Consider the following 14,491-nt stretch of genomic DNA (forward strand, 5'->3'; position numbering starts at 1 on the left):
TGGAACTGAGAGCCAGCTTTAGCTCTGATGCTCGGCTCCAGCTCTGAGACCTCTGCTGCTGAAAGCAGGTATCTGGGTTTGTTTGGCTTCTATAATTGAAACACTATTGCAGCTCCAGGTCTGAGGCCGGCTGGCTGAAAGCAGGTTTCTGGGGTTTGTTTAGCTTCTATAATTGCAACATTGTTTCTTAGAGTGCAGCTCAGAGGCCGGCAGCGGCAGGCGGGGAACCTTGGCTTCCTCCATCACTGGAGCAAGCAAGCCTCATGTTCGCGTCAACTGCCTGGCTGCCAGCCGCCATCTTGGTTGGCAGTTAATTTGCATATCGCTCTGATTAGCCAATGGGAAGCGTGCCAAAGGTACGGTTAATTACCATGTTTGTTTATTATTAGATAGGATAGACATATCCTTCCAAACGTTTTCCATGTGTATTTCATAGGCTCAGTACAAAAATAACACATTTGTATTGAGAAAAAATGTTGTCTATCTTATATCAATGAGTTTAAAACAAAAGTTACAAAGTGTGTTTGATTGTATTTGTATAACACTGACGCATCATGAAATTAGAATTTAGACAGGGAGACCAAGTAACATAAGCTTAATATCATTAGCATGATAATAACATGAAAACTGGCAATAAATGAATTTCTACAAGGTAAAGAAAGTAACAAGATACCACTACACACCATTCAAATGACTAAGTTTTTTAAAAAATGACAGCCCCTGGTACTGATGATATTGAGCAATGGGAACTCCTCACATAAGCTGGTATGACTGTAACAAGGCACACCCACTTTAGGGAGAGAAAAAAAAGTTTGGCAGTTTCTTATATAGTTAAAACAAACACCACGTGATCCCAAAATCTCATTACTAGATATTTACCCAAGTCAAATGAAAACTTATGTCCACACAAAAATCTGAACGCAAATGTTCATAGCAGCTTTATTCATAACTGCCAAAAACTAGACACAACACAAGCAATCCTCAACTGAGGACTAAACAAAAAGTGGTATAACCATATAATGAAACATCACTCAGCAATAAAAAGAACTACTGATACAAGCAATAACATGGATAAAACTCAAAATGCATTATAATAAATAAAAGGGGCCAAATTCAAAAGGCTACATACCATATAATTCCATTTATCTGACATTCTGGGAAAGGGACAGATCAGTGGTTGCTAGGGGCTAAAGGTGGGACAAAGGTGGACTTCAAAGAAAGGAACAGGAAACTTTTTAAAGTGATGGAACTTTTTATCTTGAATGTGGTAGTCACTATATCACTGCTTCCTAATTTGATGTTTTACTTACTGGTTATACATTGCCTTCCCCTAAGGCAGTGGTTCTCAACCTATGGGTCACAACCCCTTTGGTGGTCGAATGACCCTTTCACAGGGGTCGCCTAAGACCACCCTGCATATCAGATTATTTACATTACAATTCATAACTGTAGCAACTTTACAGTATGAAGTAGCAACGAAAATAATTTTATGGTTGGGTCACAACATGAGGAACTGTATTTAAAAAGCCAGAAGGTTGAGAACCACTGCCCTAAGGAATACCATAAGATTTGGGGCAATCCTGGCATTCAATTTCCCCCAATATTACTTTCTAGTACTATGGCATTCACCAAATTCTCTAGGAAGGTTAAATGTTTTACACCTACCATATAAATACTTACGCTCACCTTCACGTCTCGTTTAGTTAGGTGTATTGTCTACCTTGCCTATAATACCACCTTTCCTCTTCTCCCAATTCTTTCAGCCCTTTTATATGTTGGCCATTAAAGGGGCAAGAAAAGGTGTGTGTGTGTGGGGGGGGGGGGGGGTTAAAGTCATACATTTCTGTAACAGTAGTAATATACCAGAAGGATAATGTCTATAGAAGCATTTTTTAAAAATGCAATTTTTACACAATAACTGAAGACAAGTAGGAAAAATACTTGTATTTCTAAACACAGTTCATAGAACACAGGAAGACAATTCACAAAAGAATACTGGTAAAATGTAAGGAAATAGCCAAATCAAATTTAATATAACACTATTTTCTATCTCATAAGCTACAGGAAAAATACAAATTGTTCAAAAAACTGATATTTGACTATATTGTAGATATACATACTACTTTGGAAAAGAATTTCATAATTTGTATAAAAAGCCACAAAGTAGTCATTCCCTTGGAACTTTGTCAGTTCCAGAAGTGATCCCCCTGAAATAATCCAAAAAAAAAAAAAGATATAAAGATGCTCACTAATGTCTTTAAATTATCTAAAGCAGTGGTTGACAAACTGCAGCTCACAAGCCACATGTGGCTCTTTGGCCCCTTGAGTGTGGCCATGAAGTTTCAATCACACTGCACATGTGTACCCGCATGTGGTATTTTGTGGAAGAGCCACACTCAAGGGGCTGCAGTTTGCCGACCTCTAGTCTAAAGTGTTAGAGAATATAAGAGAAACATCAAATGTTCTAATTCTGCCAATACTCCTTTCACATTTTGCTCTAATTTTCCCTGAAATCCTTCTCTCTTTTCACCCCTTTTTCTACAAGCCTTGGTTGGCTCTTTATTAACCATCAGCAAGTGCAACAAGGTAACTGGAGATGTAGTCTCAACTCTATTTAAGTATTAATTTGACCAAGAGTACTACTAAGTCAATTAATTTTATGAACTTCAAATATCTCATTTGCAAAGAAACATAAATTAAGGCAATCTCTCTCTTCAGAGAACTTCTCTTTCATAGAGCATATACAACATATGTTCAGGTATTTAAATAAACTCTAAACTACTGGGGGAGGAAAAAAATCACAGTAACAACTGGGGGAAAACAACATGCTTTTATCAGAAAACTTCCAACATGGAAAACCGAGGACCTGAAATGACAATTTATTGCTAATGTTGTGTAACTCTATCCATGACCATGAATCTCCGCTAGACATCACACCCTGACAAAAATGAGTCTCAGATTTACTTCTTTTAAACCTGGAATTCATAAAAATAGTGATTTAATGCAAGATACTTTCAGTAAGTTACTAGCCAATCAATTATGAGATCAGAATAGAACTGAGACAGTGAAGCATGGTACTTTCTGCTCAGCTTGTCACACCACTGTTACAGCCCTAAACCATGGTACTGGAGATTTTCATGTTTACGAGATGGGATCTTGCCCATCCTTTATATATAAAAGTCAGAAACTACTTAATTGCAAGTGATAATGTATATACATCTAAGAAAAACTCCCCATTTTTTAAACATCACTGAACAAAACTTATATAAAAGAGCTGAGAAGAATCTGTTTGTTTTCTGTAAATTTATTTTAGCATTTTAGACTTTCAGAGTTCCAAAGATATTACAGGAAGTGCCGTATACTTCCCTAGTTTCTTCTATTGTTTACATCTTACATTTCTAAGGTACATTTATCATGATCAAGGAAAAACAATAGAATATTATTATTAACTAAACTCCACACTTTATTCAGATTCCACTAGTTTTCCCCCTAGTGTCCTTGTTCAGTTTTAGGGTTCATCCAGGAATCCCACAGTCCATGTAGTAATCATGTCTCTTTAGCTTCCTCTAGTTCAACAGTTCTCAACCTGTGGGTCACGGCCCCTTTGGGGGTTGAACAACCCTTTTACAGGGGTCGCCTAAGACCATCAGAAAACACATACATAATTACATATTGTTTTCTGTGATTAATCACTATGCTTTAATTATGTTCCATTTGTAACAATGAAAATACATCCTGCATATCAGATATTTACATTACAATTCATAACAGTAGCAAAATTACAGTTATGAAGTAGCAACAAAAATAATTTTATGGTTGGGGGTCACCACAACATGAGGAACTGTATTAAAGGGTTGCGGCATTAGGAAGGTTGAGAACCACTGGTCTAGTCTGAGAGTTCCTCAGACTTTTCTTGTTTTTGATGATCTTGACAGTTCTGAAGAGTACTTGGTCAGGTACGTACTTTGTGATATGTCTCTCAATTTGTTCTTGTCAGGTGTTTTTCCATGACCACACTATAATTATGACTTGGTGGTAGGAAGATCAAGGTGAAATGTCATTCTTATCACATCTATCAATATGACTTATTGACAATCTGGCCAAGGTACAGTTTGCCAGGATGTGGAAAACCTGTAACGTTACCTGCTCCCACAGAAGGTATCCTGAAAGGAAGTCACTAAGTACAGCCCACATTCAAGGGATGAGGGTAGGGAGAGTATTAAGCTCCCCCCACCCCCACCCGCCCCACTGCCCCGAGTATCTACATAAATTTGGAGTTCTTCTGTATGGGAAATTTATCTCCCCCTCCCCCATTTATTTGTCCAATCATTTATCAGTATAAACTCATGGATATTTATTTCAAACACAAATGTAACTTAATGTGTTGCTCAAATTGTCCCAGATTTGGCTATTGAGAGCTTTTTCAGATTGATTCTTGGGTTCCTTTGACATGCTCCCATCCTTCTGTTTCTTGAAACTTCTGCAACTTTTTAAAAACATGTAACTTTCATATATTCTCAATGTTACCACATATTAAATTATTTCTTTCATTTTATAGTTATATACTAAGTTTTTAAGAATTGAACTCTCTCAGTGAGTTCTTAAGAGAAGCAATCTGACTGCAACTAAGATTTCTGTCCTGGAATAATTTCTCACTTGGTAAACTAGGGTACTTAAAAGTTAAGAAACTTTATGTGTTAGCTTTCTTAGAAGTTTTTCCATATCCCTGCAAGTTGGATTTCATATGAATCTTCTGGTACTCACTGTGCTTTTCTTTCAGATGTTGGGGAGGTGAGGGTGAGAACATTGCAGGTATACTGATCACTTTTATCTCTGTTAAAGGCAAGGACTGCTGTCAAAACATTCTGGCACACCATAGCACAGAAATTCTCATTTTAATCTAGTTTGTTTCAGATTCAGGGCTCCCATTAAGAAGCATGCTATTTTGTTTGGACATGATCAATTTTCATGATCTTTTCTCCTTTATTAGTTCAATATATAGTCTATATGGCAAACTTCAGGATTGGCTCAACATAACTAATTAGAATATGATCAAGCCAAATTTCTTCTCCAAGGTAATAAATTACTCCCCAATATAAGAAAATACCTTCCTGAAAAAAGCATCTATAAAATGTTAGTTTCTTGTGAAAGGAGTAGGGTAGACTTAAGTATAGTTATTTCCCTATAGATCAACTATAATGCTCTTTTATCACTGTTGACCTCTAGAGGGAGCTCAAAGTTCTTGTTACTTTTCCCAAAGATCAGGACTTCTCCTACAAAGGTGGTATATTTAAAATTAAGAACAGTTTATTACAGCACTGTGAAGAGTAAGTTAAATGTGTGCCATCCCTTTAGTAATTTATTGCTCCTCAGCAGTGAAGAAGGCCCTAACCATTTCTTCTCTCCCTTCCAGACTCCTGTGACTCTTCAAACATTCATTCTCTTTCCCACTGGCATAGATTAGGTATCTTGAAAAGAGGATAGCTTTAGGCATTTGGAGGCAAATGCTCCCTCTTGCTGACTCTTGGTACTTTCAGGGTAGCAGGCCAATGAATCTGCCTTCCCCATATCAGGGCGCAAATAGGGAAGGTAGAGATTTGTATGGCTCACTAGTATAATGCTAAGATGAGGCTGGTTCATGTTTGCCTAGAAACTCTAGTCAAGTTAAACTCCCATTCAGGCACCCACCGCCAAGGACAGAGGGATCATTACCATATACACCTGTAGCACATTTTTGGGGCCACATCTATAGGGAAGTTGTACAGGAAATGACGACAAATCAGACTGCCAAACCTCCACTTCACCTGTCTATATATGACTCTGAGGAAGTAACTCAGTCCCTTAAAGGCTTAGTTTCCTCATCTTTAAATACCTGATGGAGTTGCTAAACATAAATAAATACAAAGATATGAGCCTTATATGAGGCACATGGTTAGATGCATTGATAAGCAGATGACACTGGCTAGGGTTTGGGCCTTGTTGCAAAGTAGAAACAAGCATTTAACTTCACTTGTTTCTAGGCTATTCAAGCCAATTTAGCCTAGATAAAAAGTTCTCCACATGCTCCAACTTAGATCACTGCAACCTGAAGCTAAAGCCCAAACTAAAGGCACAGTGTTACAGATGCCTTTTTTTTTCCTGCATAGACACCAAAAAGGCCTCAGGTTGAAGCCAGATTGTTCAGGAGAGGATTCTGCACCCCTATGTCTATTAGCAAAATATCACCTCGATTATACCATAATTTCCCACAACGAAGTAAGTGCTAATGGCCCTTTATAACCTTTTCTAAACCTCTGACTCAGAACGGGAACATGTTATGTGATAAGCTCAGCAAAGACCACTCACTGGCTATAGATGCTCATACAGAACCTACATTGTAATGTTGCCATGAGAGTCAGGGTCCATAGGGTAATTTCCAGAGATGTGTTCTGGAACCAGTCTCCCTTCTTTTTAACTTGTTCCCGGATAATCTGATACCATGTATGGATAAAATGGAATGGAACCATACCCTCCTGCAACAAAGAACAGAAAGATAAATAGTTGCTAATACATTTAGCCTAAAGGTTGTGATCTTAACAAACAACCCTTGGTGTATTAATCTTCTATAATAATAAAAGCATAATATGCTAACTAGACACGACAGCCGAATGACCTTCTGGCTGTCATTCCGGATGAAGCTGCGGTGGCAGGGGCCAAGGCAGAGGCAGTTAGGGGTCATCAGGCAGGCAGGTGAGTGGTTAGGGGCGATCAGACATTCAGGCAGTTAGGAGGCAGCAATCCTGGATTGCGAAAGGGATGTCCGACTGCTGGTTTAGGCCCGATCCCGTAGGGATTCCTGCGAGATTGGGCCTTCCCTGCAGGATTGGGCCTAAACTGGCAGTTCAACATCCCCTGAGGGGTCCCAGATTACAAGAGGGTGTAGGTCAGGCTGAGGGACCCCCCCATCCCTTGCACTAATTTCATGCAGTGGGCCTCTAGTGTTATATATAATGTTAAAAAGAGAAGCTTTAAATGAATCATTCTAAAACTAAAGTTCACCATCTTGGTTAGATGTTCACCAATTTTTAATTGGCTCATAATTTCACAAAGCAAATCACTGCATTAAATTGCCTTATATTGCAATTTCTCATGGAGATTATACAAAGAAATAGTACTACACAAGCTCCTGCACATCTATGCATGCGTTATTAAGCAAATTTTGTAGCAAGAATGGCTATCTGGTTAACAATATCTGCCTAAAATCATTATAAACTAGGATTGTTTGGGCCATGCTCAAGAACCAGAAAGCACTTCACTGTCTGTTTGTCTTGACAGATTCACACCCAATTCAAGTTTGTTTTCTGATAGGATTCCTCCAGCTCACCTATTAACTGGGTAAAAGGGGGCAGAATATTAAGAGAAAGAGGCTATAGTTCTTTAAAGGATGTTACAGAAATTTCATCAACTTGATCCCAATAGCAAAATGGAGTCCATTAGGGAGTTTTAAATATGAGCAATCCAATTAGATATGCTGTTAGATTACTCAGCGTCAAGTGAAGAGGACTGGGAACTGGAAGATGGGTAAGCAGGGGGAAGGATGGAGATCAATATGAGCTACTCTAGAAATCCTGGCACACAATGATAGTGATCTAATCCAATAAAGTACAGTAACAATATTATCATCATTAGTCAACATTTAAAATGCATTTATAGTATGGAAGATATGTAATCCTCTCAAGAAACCTATAAAACTGGTTGTATTAATATATCCATTTAACAGAGGAAGAAACAAAAGCATAAAGGCAAAAGAGAACAAAGTGTACAGATTTGAAAATACACCTATGAAGTATATAAAGTAAGACGATAATTGATATGGTGTGGAGCTCTAAAGATGAAAGTAATAATAACATCCAGGTCTTCATGCTGGTACTTGATACCATTAGTAAATAAATATTTACCTTACATTAAGTATTATTTAACATCATCTAAATGGCAGGTATAATTTCAGGTTACAAAAAAGACCCAATATCCAGCCCTACCCAGTATGGCTCAGTGGATAGAGCGTTGGCCTGTAGACTCAAGGGTCCTGAGTTTGATTCCGGTCAAGGGCATATGCCTGGATTATGGACTCAATCCCCAGTAGCGGGTGTGCAGAAGGCAGCCAATCAATGATTCTCTCTCATCATTGATGTTTCTATCTCTCCCTCTCCCTTCCTCTATGAGATCAATAAAAATATATTTTAAAAAACCAACAATATCCATTGGCTAAATACAAAAGATTATATCATGACTGCTTTCACCAAAACTCTTAACCATAGAAATACATGATATAGGTATTACAGAAAAATAAATTTAAAGAAAATTCCTTTTGTTCATCTTTTTCATTTTTGTATCCTTTCCTCTTGGTTCTTGTAGCCTAGTTTGCTCAAGATGATAATTTTCTTATCTTGTTTTAAATGGTATTTACACTGCAATTCATGTTTCCATTTTAAACTATTGTAATCATGTTTTTTCAAATGATTTAAAATTATTTTCATATGATTCCATTTTCAAAGATGCAATTTCTTTCATGAATCTCACTGAAAAAGAGAATTAAACATTCAGGTTTTTTTTTCCCCCCCACTTACTTGAACAGTTTATTTCTCTAATTCTAAAAATTGGTCTCAAATTTTTTATAAATCTTGTACATTTTTGTTGTTTTGTTCATTCAAGAGAGTCATTCCTTCAACAAATCCATTTATTACATCCCTGCCACTCTAGATCAGTGATGGCGAACCTATGACACGCAAACTCATTTTTTTGGTTGATTTTTCTGTTAAATGGCATTTAAATATATAAAATAAATATCAAAAATATAAGTCTTTGTTTTACTATGGTTGCAAATATCAAAAAATTTCTATATGTGATATGGCATCAGAGTTAAGTTAGGGTTCTTCAAAATGCTGACACGCCAAGCTCAAAAGGTTCGCCATCACTGCTCTAGATCATGCTAGTATTTCTAGGTTTTAGGGATACAAGACTAAATAAAATAGAAAAAAAGTCCCTGCCCTCATGGATTTTATATTCTAGTGATGGGGCATTTTACAACAATGAATCATAAATATAAAATGTATTAGGTAGTGCTAAGTACTATCCTATCTAATAAAAGAGAAACATGGTAATTAGCCATACACCTGCTACCTTTCCCATTGGCTAATCAGGGTGATATGCAAATTAAGTGCCAGCCAAGATGGCGGCTAATTTGCATACTGCAGGTAGGGAGGGCCAGCTCGAGCTGATGTCCGGCCGTATGGCGCCTAAGCCCCAACGCCAGCCAGGACCCCAGTGAGTGGCCCTGAGTGGTGGGGGGCTTGGCGGCTTGAACAGCCGCCTAAACCACGCCCCCAGCCGGGACCCCCGTGTGTGGCCCTGGGCAGCGGGGGGCTTGGCTGCATGAACAAGCCACCTAAACCACGCCCCCAGCCGCCTTGTGTGTGGCCCTGGGCTGCGGGGGGCTTGGAGGTGCGAACAAGCCGCCTAAACCACGCCCCCAGCCAGGACCCCTGTGTGAGGCCCAGGGCGGCGGGGCCTCCACAGCTTCAGTGTTTGGACCCAGGCCCCAGCCTGCCCTGGGCTCCGCTTAAGGAGGGGCTGGGGGCCTGGGGTTTACTAAACTTCACTGGAGTTGCTCCCCACACCCCAGCCCCTGCCCCAGAACCACACTGCCCGCAGCAAGGCTACTGGCAGCTTCCTGATAGGTGGGCAGCAGGTGAGCTGAGTTGAGCGGGGCTGCAGGGAGCCACGGAAGGGCTGGGCCGCGGGAGCCAAGCTCCCAGGGGTCTGAGGAGAGAGCCTGAAGGTAGAGGAACCTTTGGCAAAGTGGTTGCCAGGAGCCGCGGCCATGGGGTCTGCAGGCGCACAGACAGGCCTCCACCTGATGGGCGATCCTGGGCAAGCGCCATGGCTTCGGGGAAGCGGCTGGCCAGGAGGCAGGCGGCCCAAGGGGCGCAGAGCGGCGCCAAGGTGGGGTGCACTGGAGAGGGCTCAGGCCTGGGCAGGTTGCTGGCGGGTGGGGATCTGCCTTGCCTGCAGAGAGTGAGGTTCTGTATCGGCCCCAATAGGTGAGAAACAAGAGGCGATGACTGCAGGCGGAGGGGCGCTGACTCGCAGCCCTGAGGCGGGGGTGGAGGGGCAGCGCCACCTCAGTGGAGGAGCACCTCACTGCTGGGTACCCCACTGTGGCAGTTTGGTGAAGCTCCCGGCGCTGACCGGGCCTCGCTGCGGCCTACACACTTTGAGAGGCCAGGACTCCTGCTCCCACCTTGGCCCAAAAACAAGCCTGTGCCCGCCCTGCCCCCAGTTCCCACCCCGCCCCATAGGGGTGCACACCTGCACAGTGAGTGCAAGCCTACCACCTGCTCCCGAGAAAAGAGGCAGTAAAGAATGGGGTGGGGCGGGGGAGAGGAAAGAATGTGGAGCATCCATGATGAAGAGGTGCTGGAGAATGAGGCTTGGAAGCCTCACGGGGAGGTTTGTTCTGCTTGCCCCGCGGCTGTCCCTTAGGAAAGGCGGAGAGCCGGCTGTGAGGGCTCCTGCGCAAGGAGTCCAGTTCCATAGCCAACTGGAATTGGCCTCAGATTCCTGCTCTGTAAAATGTGTTAAGCGTGTCCCAGTACCTTCACTGAGCTTTGAGGGCCAATTGAGATACTATATAAAGAAAATGAGGGAAGAAGTGAGAAAGAAAAGGAAGGGCAAGCAACACAAAAGAAAGATTGAAAGGAACCTGTAAACCTATTGTCACTTAAATAGGGAATAGCGTGAACAGTGTTGTAATGACGGTATGAAGCCAGGTGGGTACTGGAAATATCAGGGAACACTTTGTAAAGTATATGATTACCTAACCACTATTCTGTAACTAATAAACCTGAAACTAATACAAAATAATATTGAATGTAAAGAAATGAAAATAGGAGTGAAACTTTTCTAAATTTCAAAGTTTAAATAAAGGCTGTAAAGGAAGGCAGGGGGAGAATAAAAATAGCGTTTTTCATTTTACCACTTTATTGGCTTTTCAGTATATGAAAAAGACAGTTGTCTTTATATGGTGCTTTTATGCTTTTCTAAGTCATTATCTCATTTGATGTTCAGGGCAACAAGATAGACAAGATAATTATTCCCTCCACTATTCAAAGAAAGGAAATCTTGGTGCCTGGCCCCAATGAGTCAATCGTCAATCCCTTATTGTAAAGCAGGGTTAGTGAAATTTTCTGTGAAGGGTCACATCTATACTAATAAAAGCCTTGGGGGTGATCTGGCCAGCAGGGGAGGGCAGTTGGGGATGATCAGGCCGGCAGGGGAGCTGTTAGGGGGGGATCAGGCTGGCAGGCTGAAGCAGTTAGGGGCAATCAGGCAGGCACGCGGGTGAGTGGTTAGGAGACAGCGGTCCAGGATTGTGAAAGGGATGTCCAACTGCCGGTTTAGGCCCGATCCCAGCAGTCAGACATCCTGGGATCAGGCCTAAACCAGCAGTCGACATCCCCCAAAGGGTCCGAGATTGGAGAGGGTGCAGGCTGGGCTAAGGGACAACCTCCTCCCGTGCATGAATTTTGTGCACCGGGCCACTAGTCCTATATAATAAAAGCGTAATACTAGTATGCAAATTGACAGAATGGCAGAAAGACTGGTCGGCAGGGGGAGGGCCAGTGAGCAGGCAGTGCTAGACCAGCCAAGGCATGTGCCAGCGGGCAGAGGAAGGGACTGATGGTGGGGGGTGGGGTACAGGGCCGGCCACTCGCCAGCCACCGTCCCCTGATTGCCAGCCACCATCCTCTGATGGACCCGCGTGGTCGCTTTCTGCAGACGGACACCAGGCTTCCAGACAGAGAGGGTACAGGCATCCCTGACATCCCGAGGGCTCCCAGACAGAGAGGGTACAGGCCAGGCTGTGGGATTCCGGCCCCCCCCACCCCCCACCCCCCCGCACAAATTTTCATGCACCAGACCTCTAGTAAAAAGACAGATCAATAAGAAAACAGGAAGTAATGCTGGTGGTAGGGGGCAGTACTTCAGATATGGTGGTCAGAGACAGCCTCTCTGAAGTGACTTGGGCAAGAACCAAAATGAGCAGGGAATAAGTCATCCAAACTTATAAAGGAAAAGTATTCCTAGGAGAAGACCGAAGTTGAAATGAATCTGCTAAACCTGGTAAGACTAATGCAGAACAAGGTGGTAGAGGAGATAGAACATTCAGTAGCCAAAACCGGTTTGGCTCAGTGGATAGAGCGTCAGCCTGCGGACTGAAAGGTCCCAGGTTCGATTCCGGTCAAGGGCATGTACCTGGGTTGCGGGCACATCCCCAGTGGGAGATGTGCAGGAGGCAGCTGATCGATGTTTCTCTCTCATCGATGTTTCTAACTTTCTATCTCTCTCCCTTCCTCTCTGTGAAAAATCAAAAAATATATTTAAAAAAAAAAAAAAAGAACATTCAGTAGAGGCCAGACCACATACAGCCTTGTAGGCCATGGTGGAAGAACTGTGGATTTGTTATGTGAATGTAAGAAGTCACTGGAGCCCTGACCAGTTTGGCTCAGTGGATAGAGCGTCGGCCTGTGGACTGAAGGGTCCCAGGTTCGATTCCGGTCAAGGGCATGCATGTACCTTGGTTGCATGCACATCCCCAGTAGGGGGTGTTCAGGAAGCAGCTGATCGATGTTTCTCTCTCGTCAATGTTTCCAACTCTCTATTCCCTCTCTCTTCCTCTGTAAAAAAAAAAAAAATCAATAAAATATATTTTTTTTAAAAAAGAAGCCACTGGAGAGTTTCTAATTTATGTGTTAAAAGTGATTATCTGTTGTGTGAATACAGTGCAAAAATGAGAGAACTGTTTCTAAGTTATTGCAGTAGCCTAAGTAAAAGATAACAATGGTCTGAATTCAGGTGGCAGCCATAGAAGAACGGATGAATACAAAATACATTCCAAAGATAGCACTGCTAGAACTAACTTGCTGATGATCAGAACATGATTCCAAGCTTTTTAGAACCAAGCCCTATCTATGGAGGAAAGACAGTGCCATTTACTGGGGAGAGATACACCAGAAAAGAGGAGCGTTGGGGTAAGATAGGAGCCAAAAGTTCCATTTCCACATCTTTGGTGTTGATTTCAAGCAGACATATAAGTACAAAGGTCATACAGGCAGCAAGATAGATTTCATAGCAGTTTAGGGAAGGAAGATGGGATAGAATTAGAGTATCATCAGCTAATAGAAGGCATTCAAAGACTAAACATGACTTCCTAGTGTGTGATTACAGATAAAAAAGAAGAGGTGCTTGAGGCTGTCCCACACTGAGCACTGAGGAGGAACCAGCTAAGAAAGGAGATTGTGCAAGAACTACTGGTGAGGTAGGAAGAACTTTTCTGGAAACCAGGCAAAGACAAGTGTATCTAAAAGAAGGAGTGAGGAACTATGTCAAAAAGTGCATTAAAAAAAAAAAAGTGTATAAAGATCAAGTAAAGTGAGGGCTGAGAATTAAACTTGGATTTGGCAACAACAAAGTGGTTTCAGTATTCTTAAAATAAAACGTGTTTTCTGTGGCTTTATTTTATAGTTGTGAGAAGCAGCAGCTTTGGAGTTGCGTTGCCCAGGTTGAAATCAAATGTTCTGACAGTCTGCAGTTAGGCTTCTAAAGAGCATCCTCTTTATATGTGCCACCCATAAAGATTTTCCTTTATTTATGCCAGCAGTTCTCAACCTGTGAGTCGCGACCCCTTTGGGGATCGAACGACCCTTTCACAGGGGTTGCCTAAGACCATCAGAAAACACATATATAATTACATATTGTTTTTGTGATTAATCACTATGCTTTAATTATGTTCAATTTGTAACAATGAAAATACATCCTGCATATCAGATACTTACATTACGATTCATAACAGTAGCAAAATTACAGTTATGAAGTAGCAACGAAAATAATTTTATGGTTGGGGTCACCAAAACATGAGGAACTGTATTAAAGGGTCGCGGCATTAGGAAGGTTGAGAACCACTGATTTATGCCTTTGGTTATGCTGGAAAACAGACGGTTAAACAAAACAGGACTGTGCAGCTGACTCATCATGCTTCTGAGTTGCTGACTTCTTAGTGGGCTAAGTGTACTGAGTAGTATTTTTTTCAAGAGAAGTACTTGAGTGATATACTTGAGTCATTACAAGCCTGAAAAATGCCAGTTTATTGCCCTGCCTATGTGAAGGATAATTTCAATCAATTTAAGAGTCTTAGGTTAAAACAGTTTTCCTCTCAGTTTTCTAGGTGCTACTCTACTGTCTTTTTATCACACCATCCAACAGAACATTGTGATAACAGAAATGTTTTATTCTGCATTGCCCAAACATGGCAGCCTCTAGCCACATGTAGCTTTTTACTAAGTACTTAAATGTTGCACATTTAAACTGAGGAAATGAATTATTTTAATTTAATAACTACACATGACTAGTGGCTACCATTATCTGGACAGTACAGAGGCAATGCCTATCTGAT

The 14,491-nt window shown here is 41.5% G+C and overlaps 1 protein-coding gene across 3 annotated transcripts in view; it reads right to left on the reverse strand.

The window, feature by feature from the left end:
* Nucleotides 1-14,491, reverse strand: part of PPP2R2A (protein phosphatase 2 regulatory subunit Balpha) — a gene marked incomplete at its 5' end in the record, with an annotated part of 103,370 nt that overhangs the window by 54,735 nt on the left and 34,144 nt on the right. Inside the window, one exon of one of the 3 annotated variants that reach the window (XM_081090991.1) lies at nt 6,374-6,506. The exons of the other annotated variants lie outside the window; for them this stretch is intronic. Within the exon in view, the coding sequence (XP_080947117.1) occupies nt 6,374-6,506 (133 nt within the window). Of the gene's footprint in view, nt 1-6,373; nt 6,507-14,491 lie in introns of those variants that run through there. 3 annotated transcript variants of the gene reach the window in all.

Source organism: Myotis nattereri, assembly GCF_964212035.1.
Source record: "Myotis nattereri genome assembly, chromosome: 5".
In the NCBI taxonomy this organism is placed as follows: domain Eukaryota; kingdom Metazoa; phylum Chordata; class Mammalia; order Chiroptera; family Vespertilionidae; genus Myotis; species Myotis nattereri.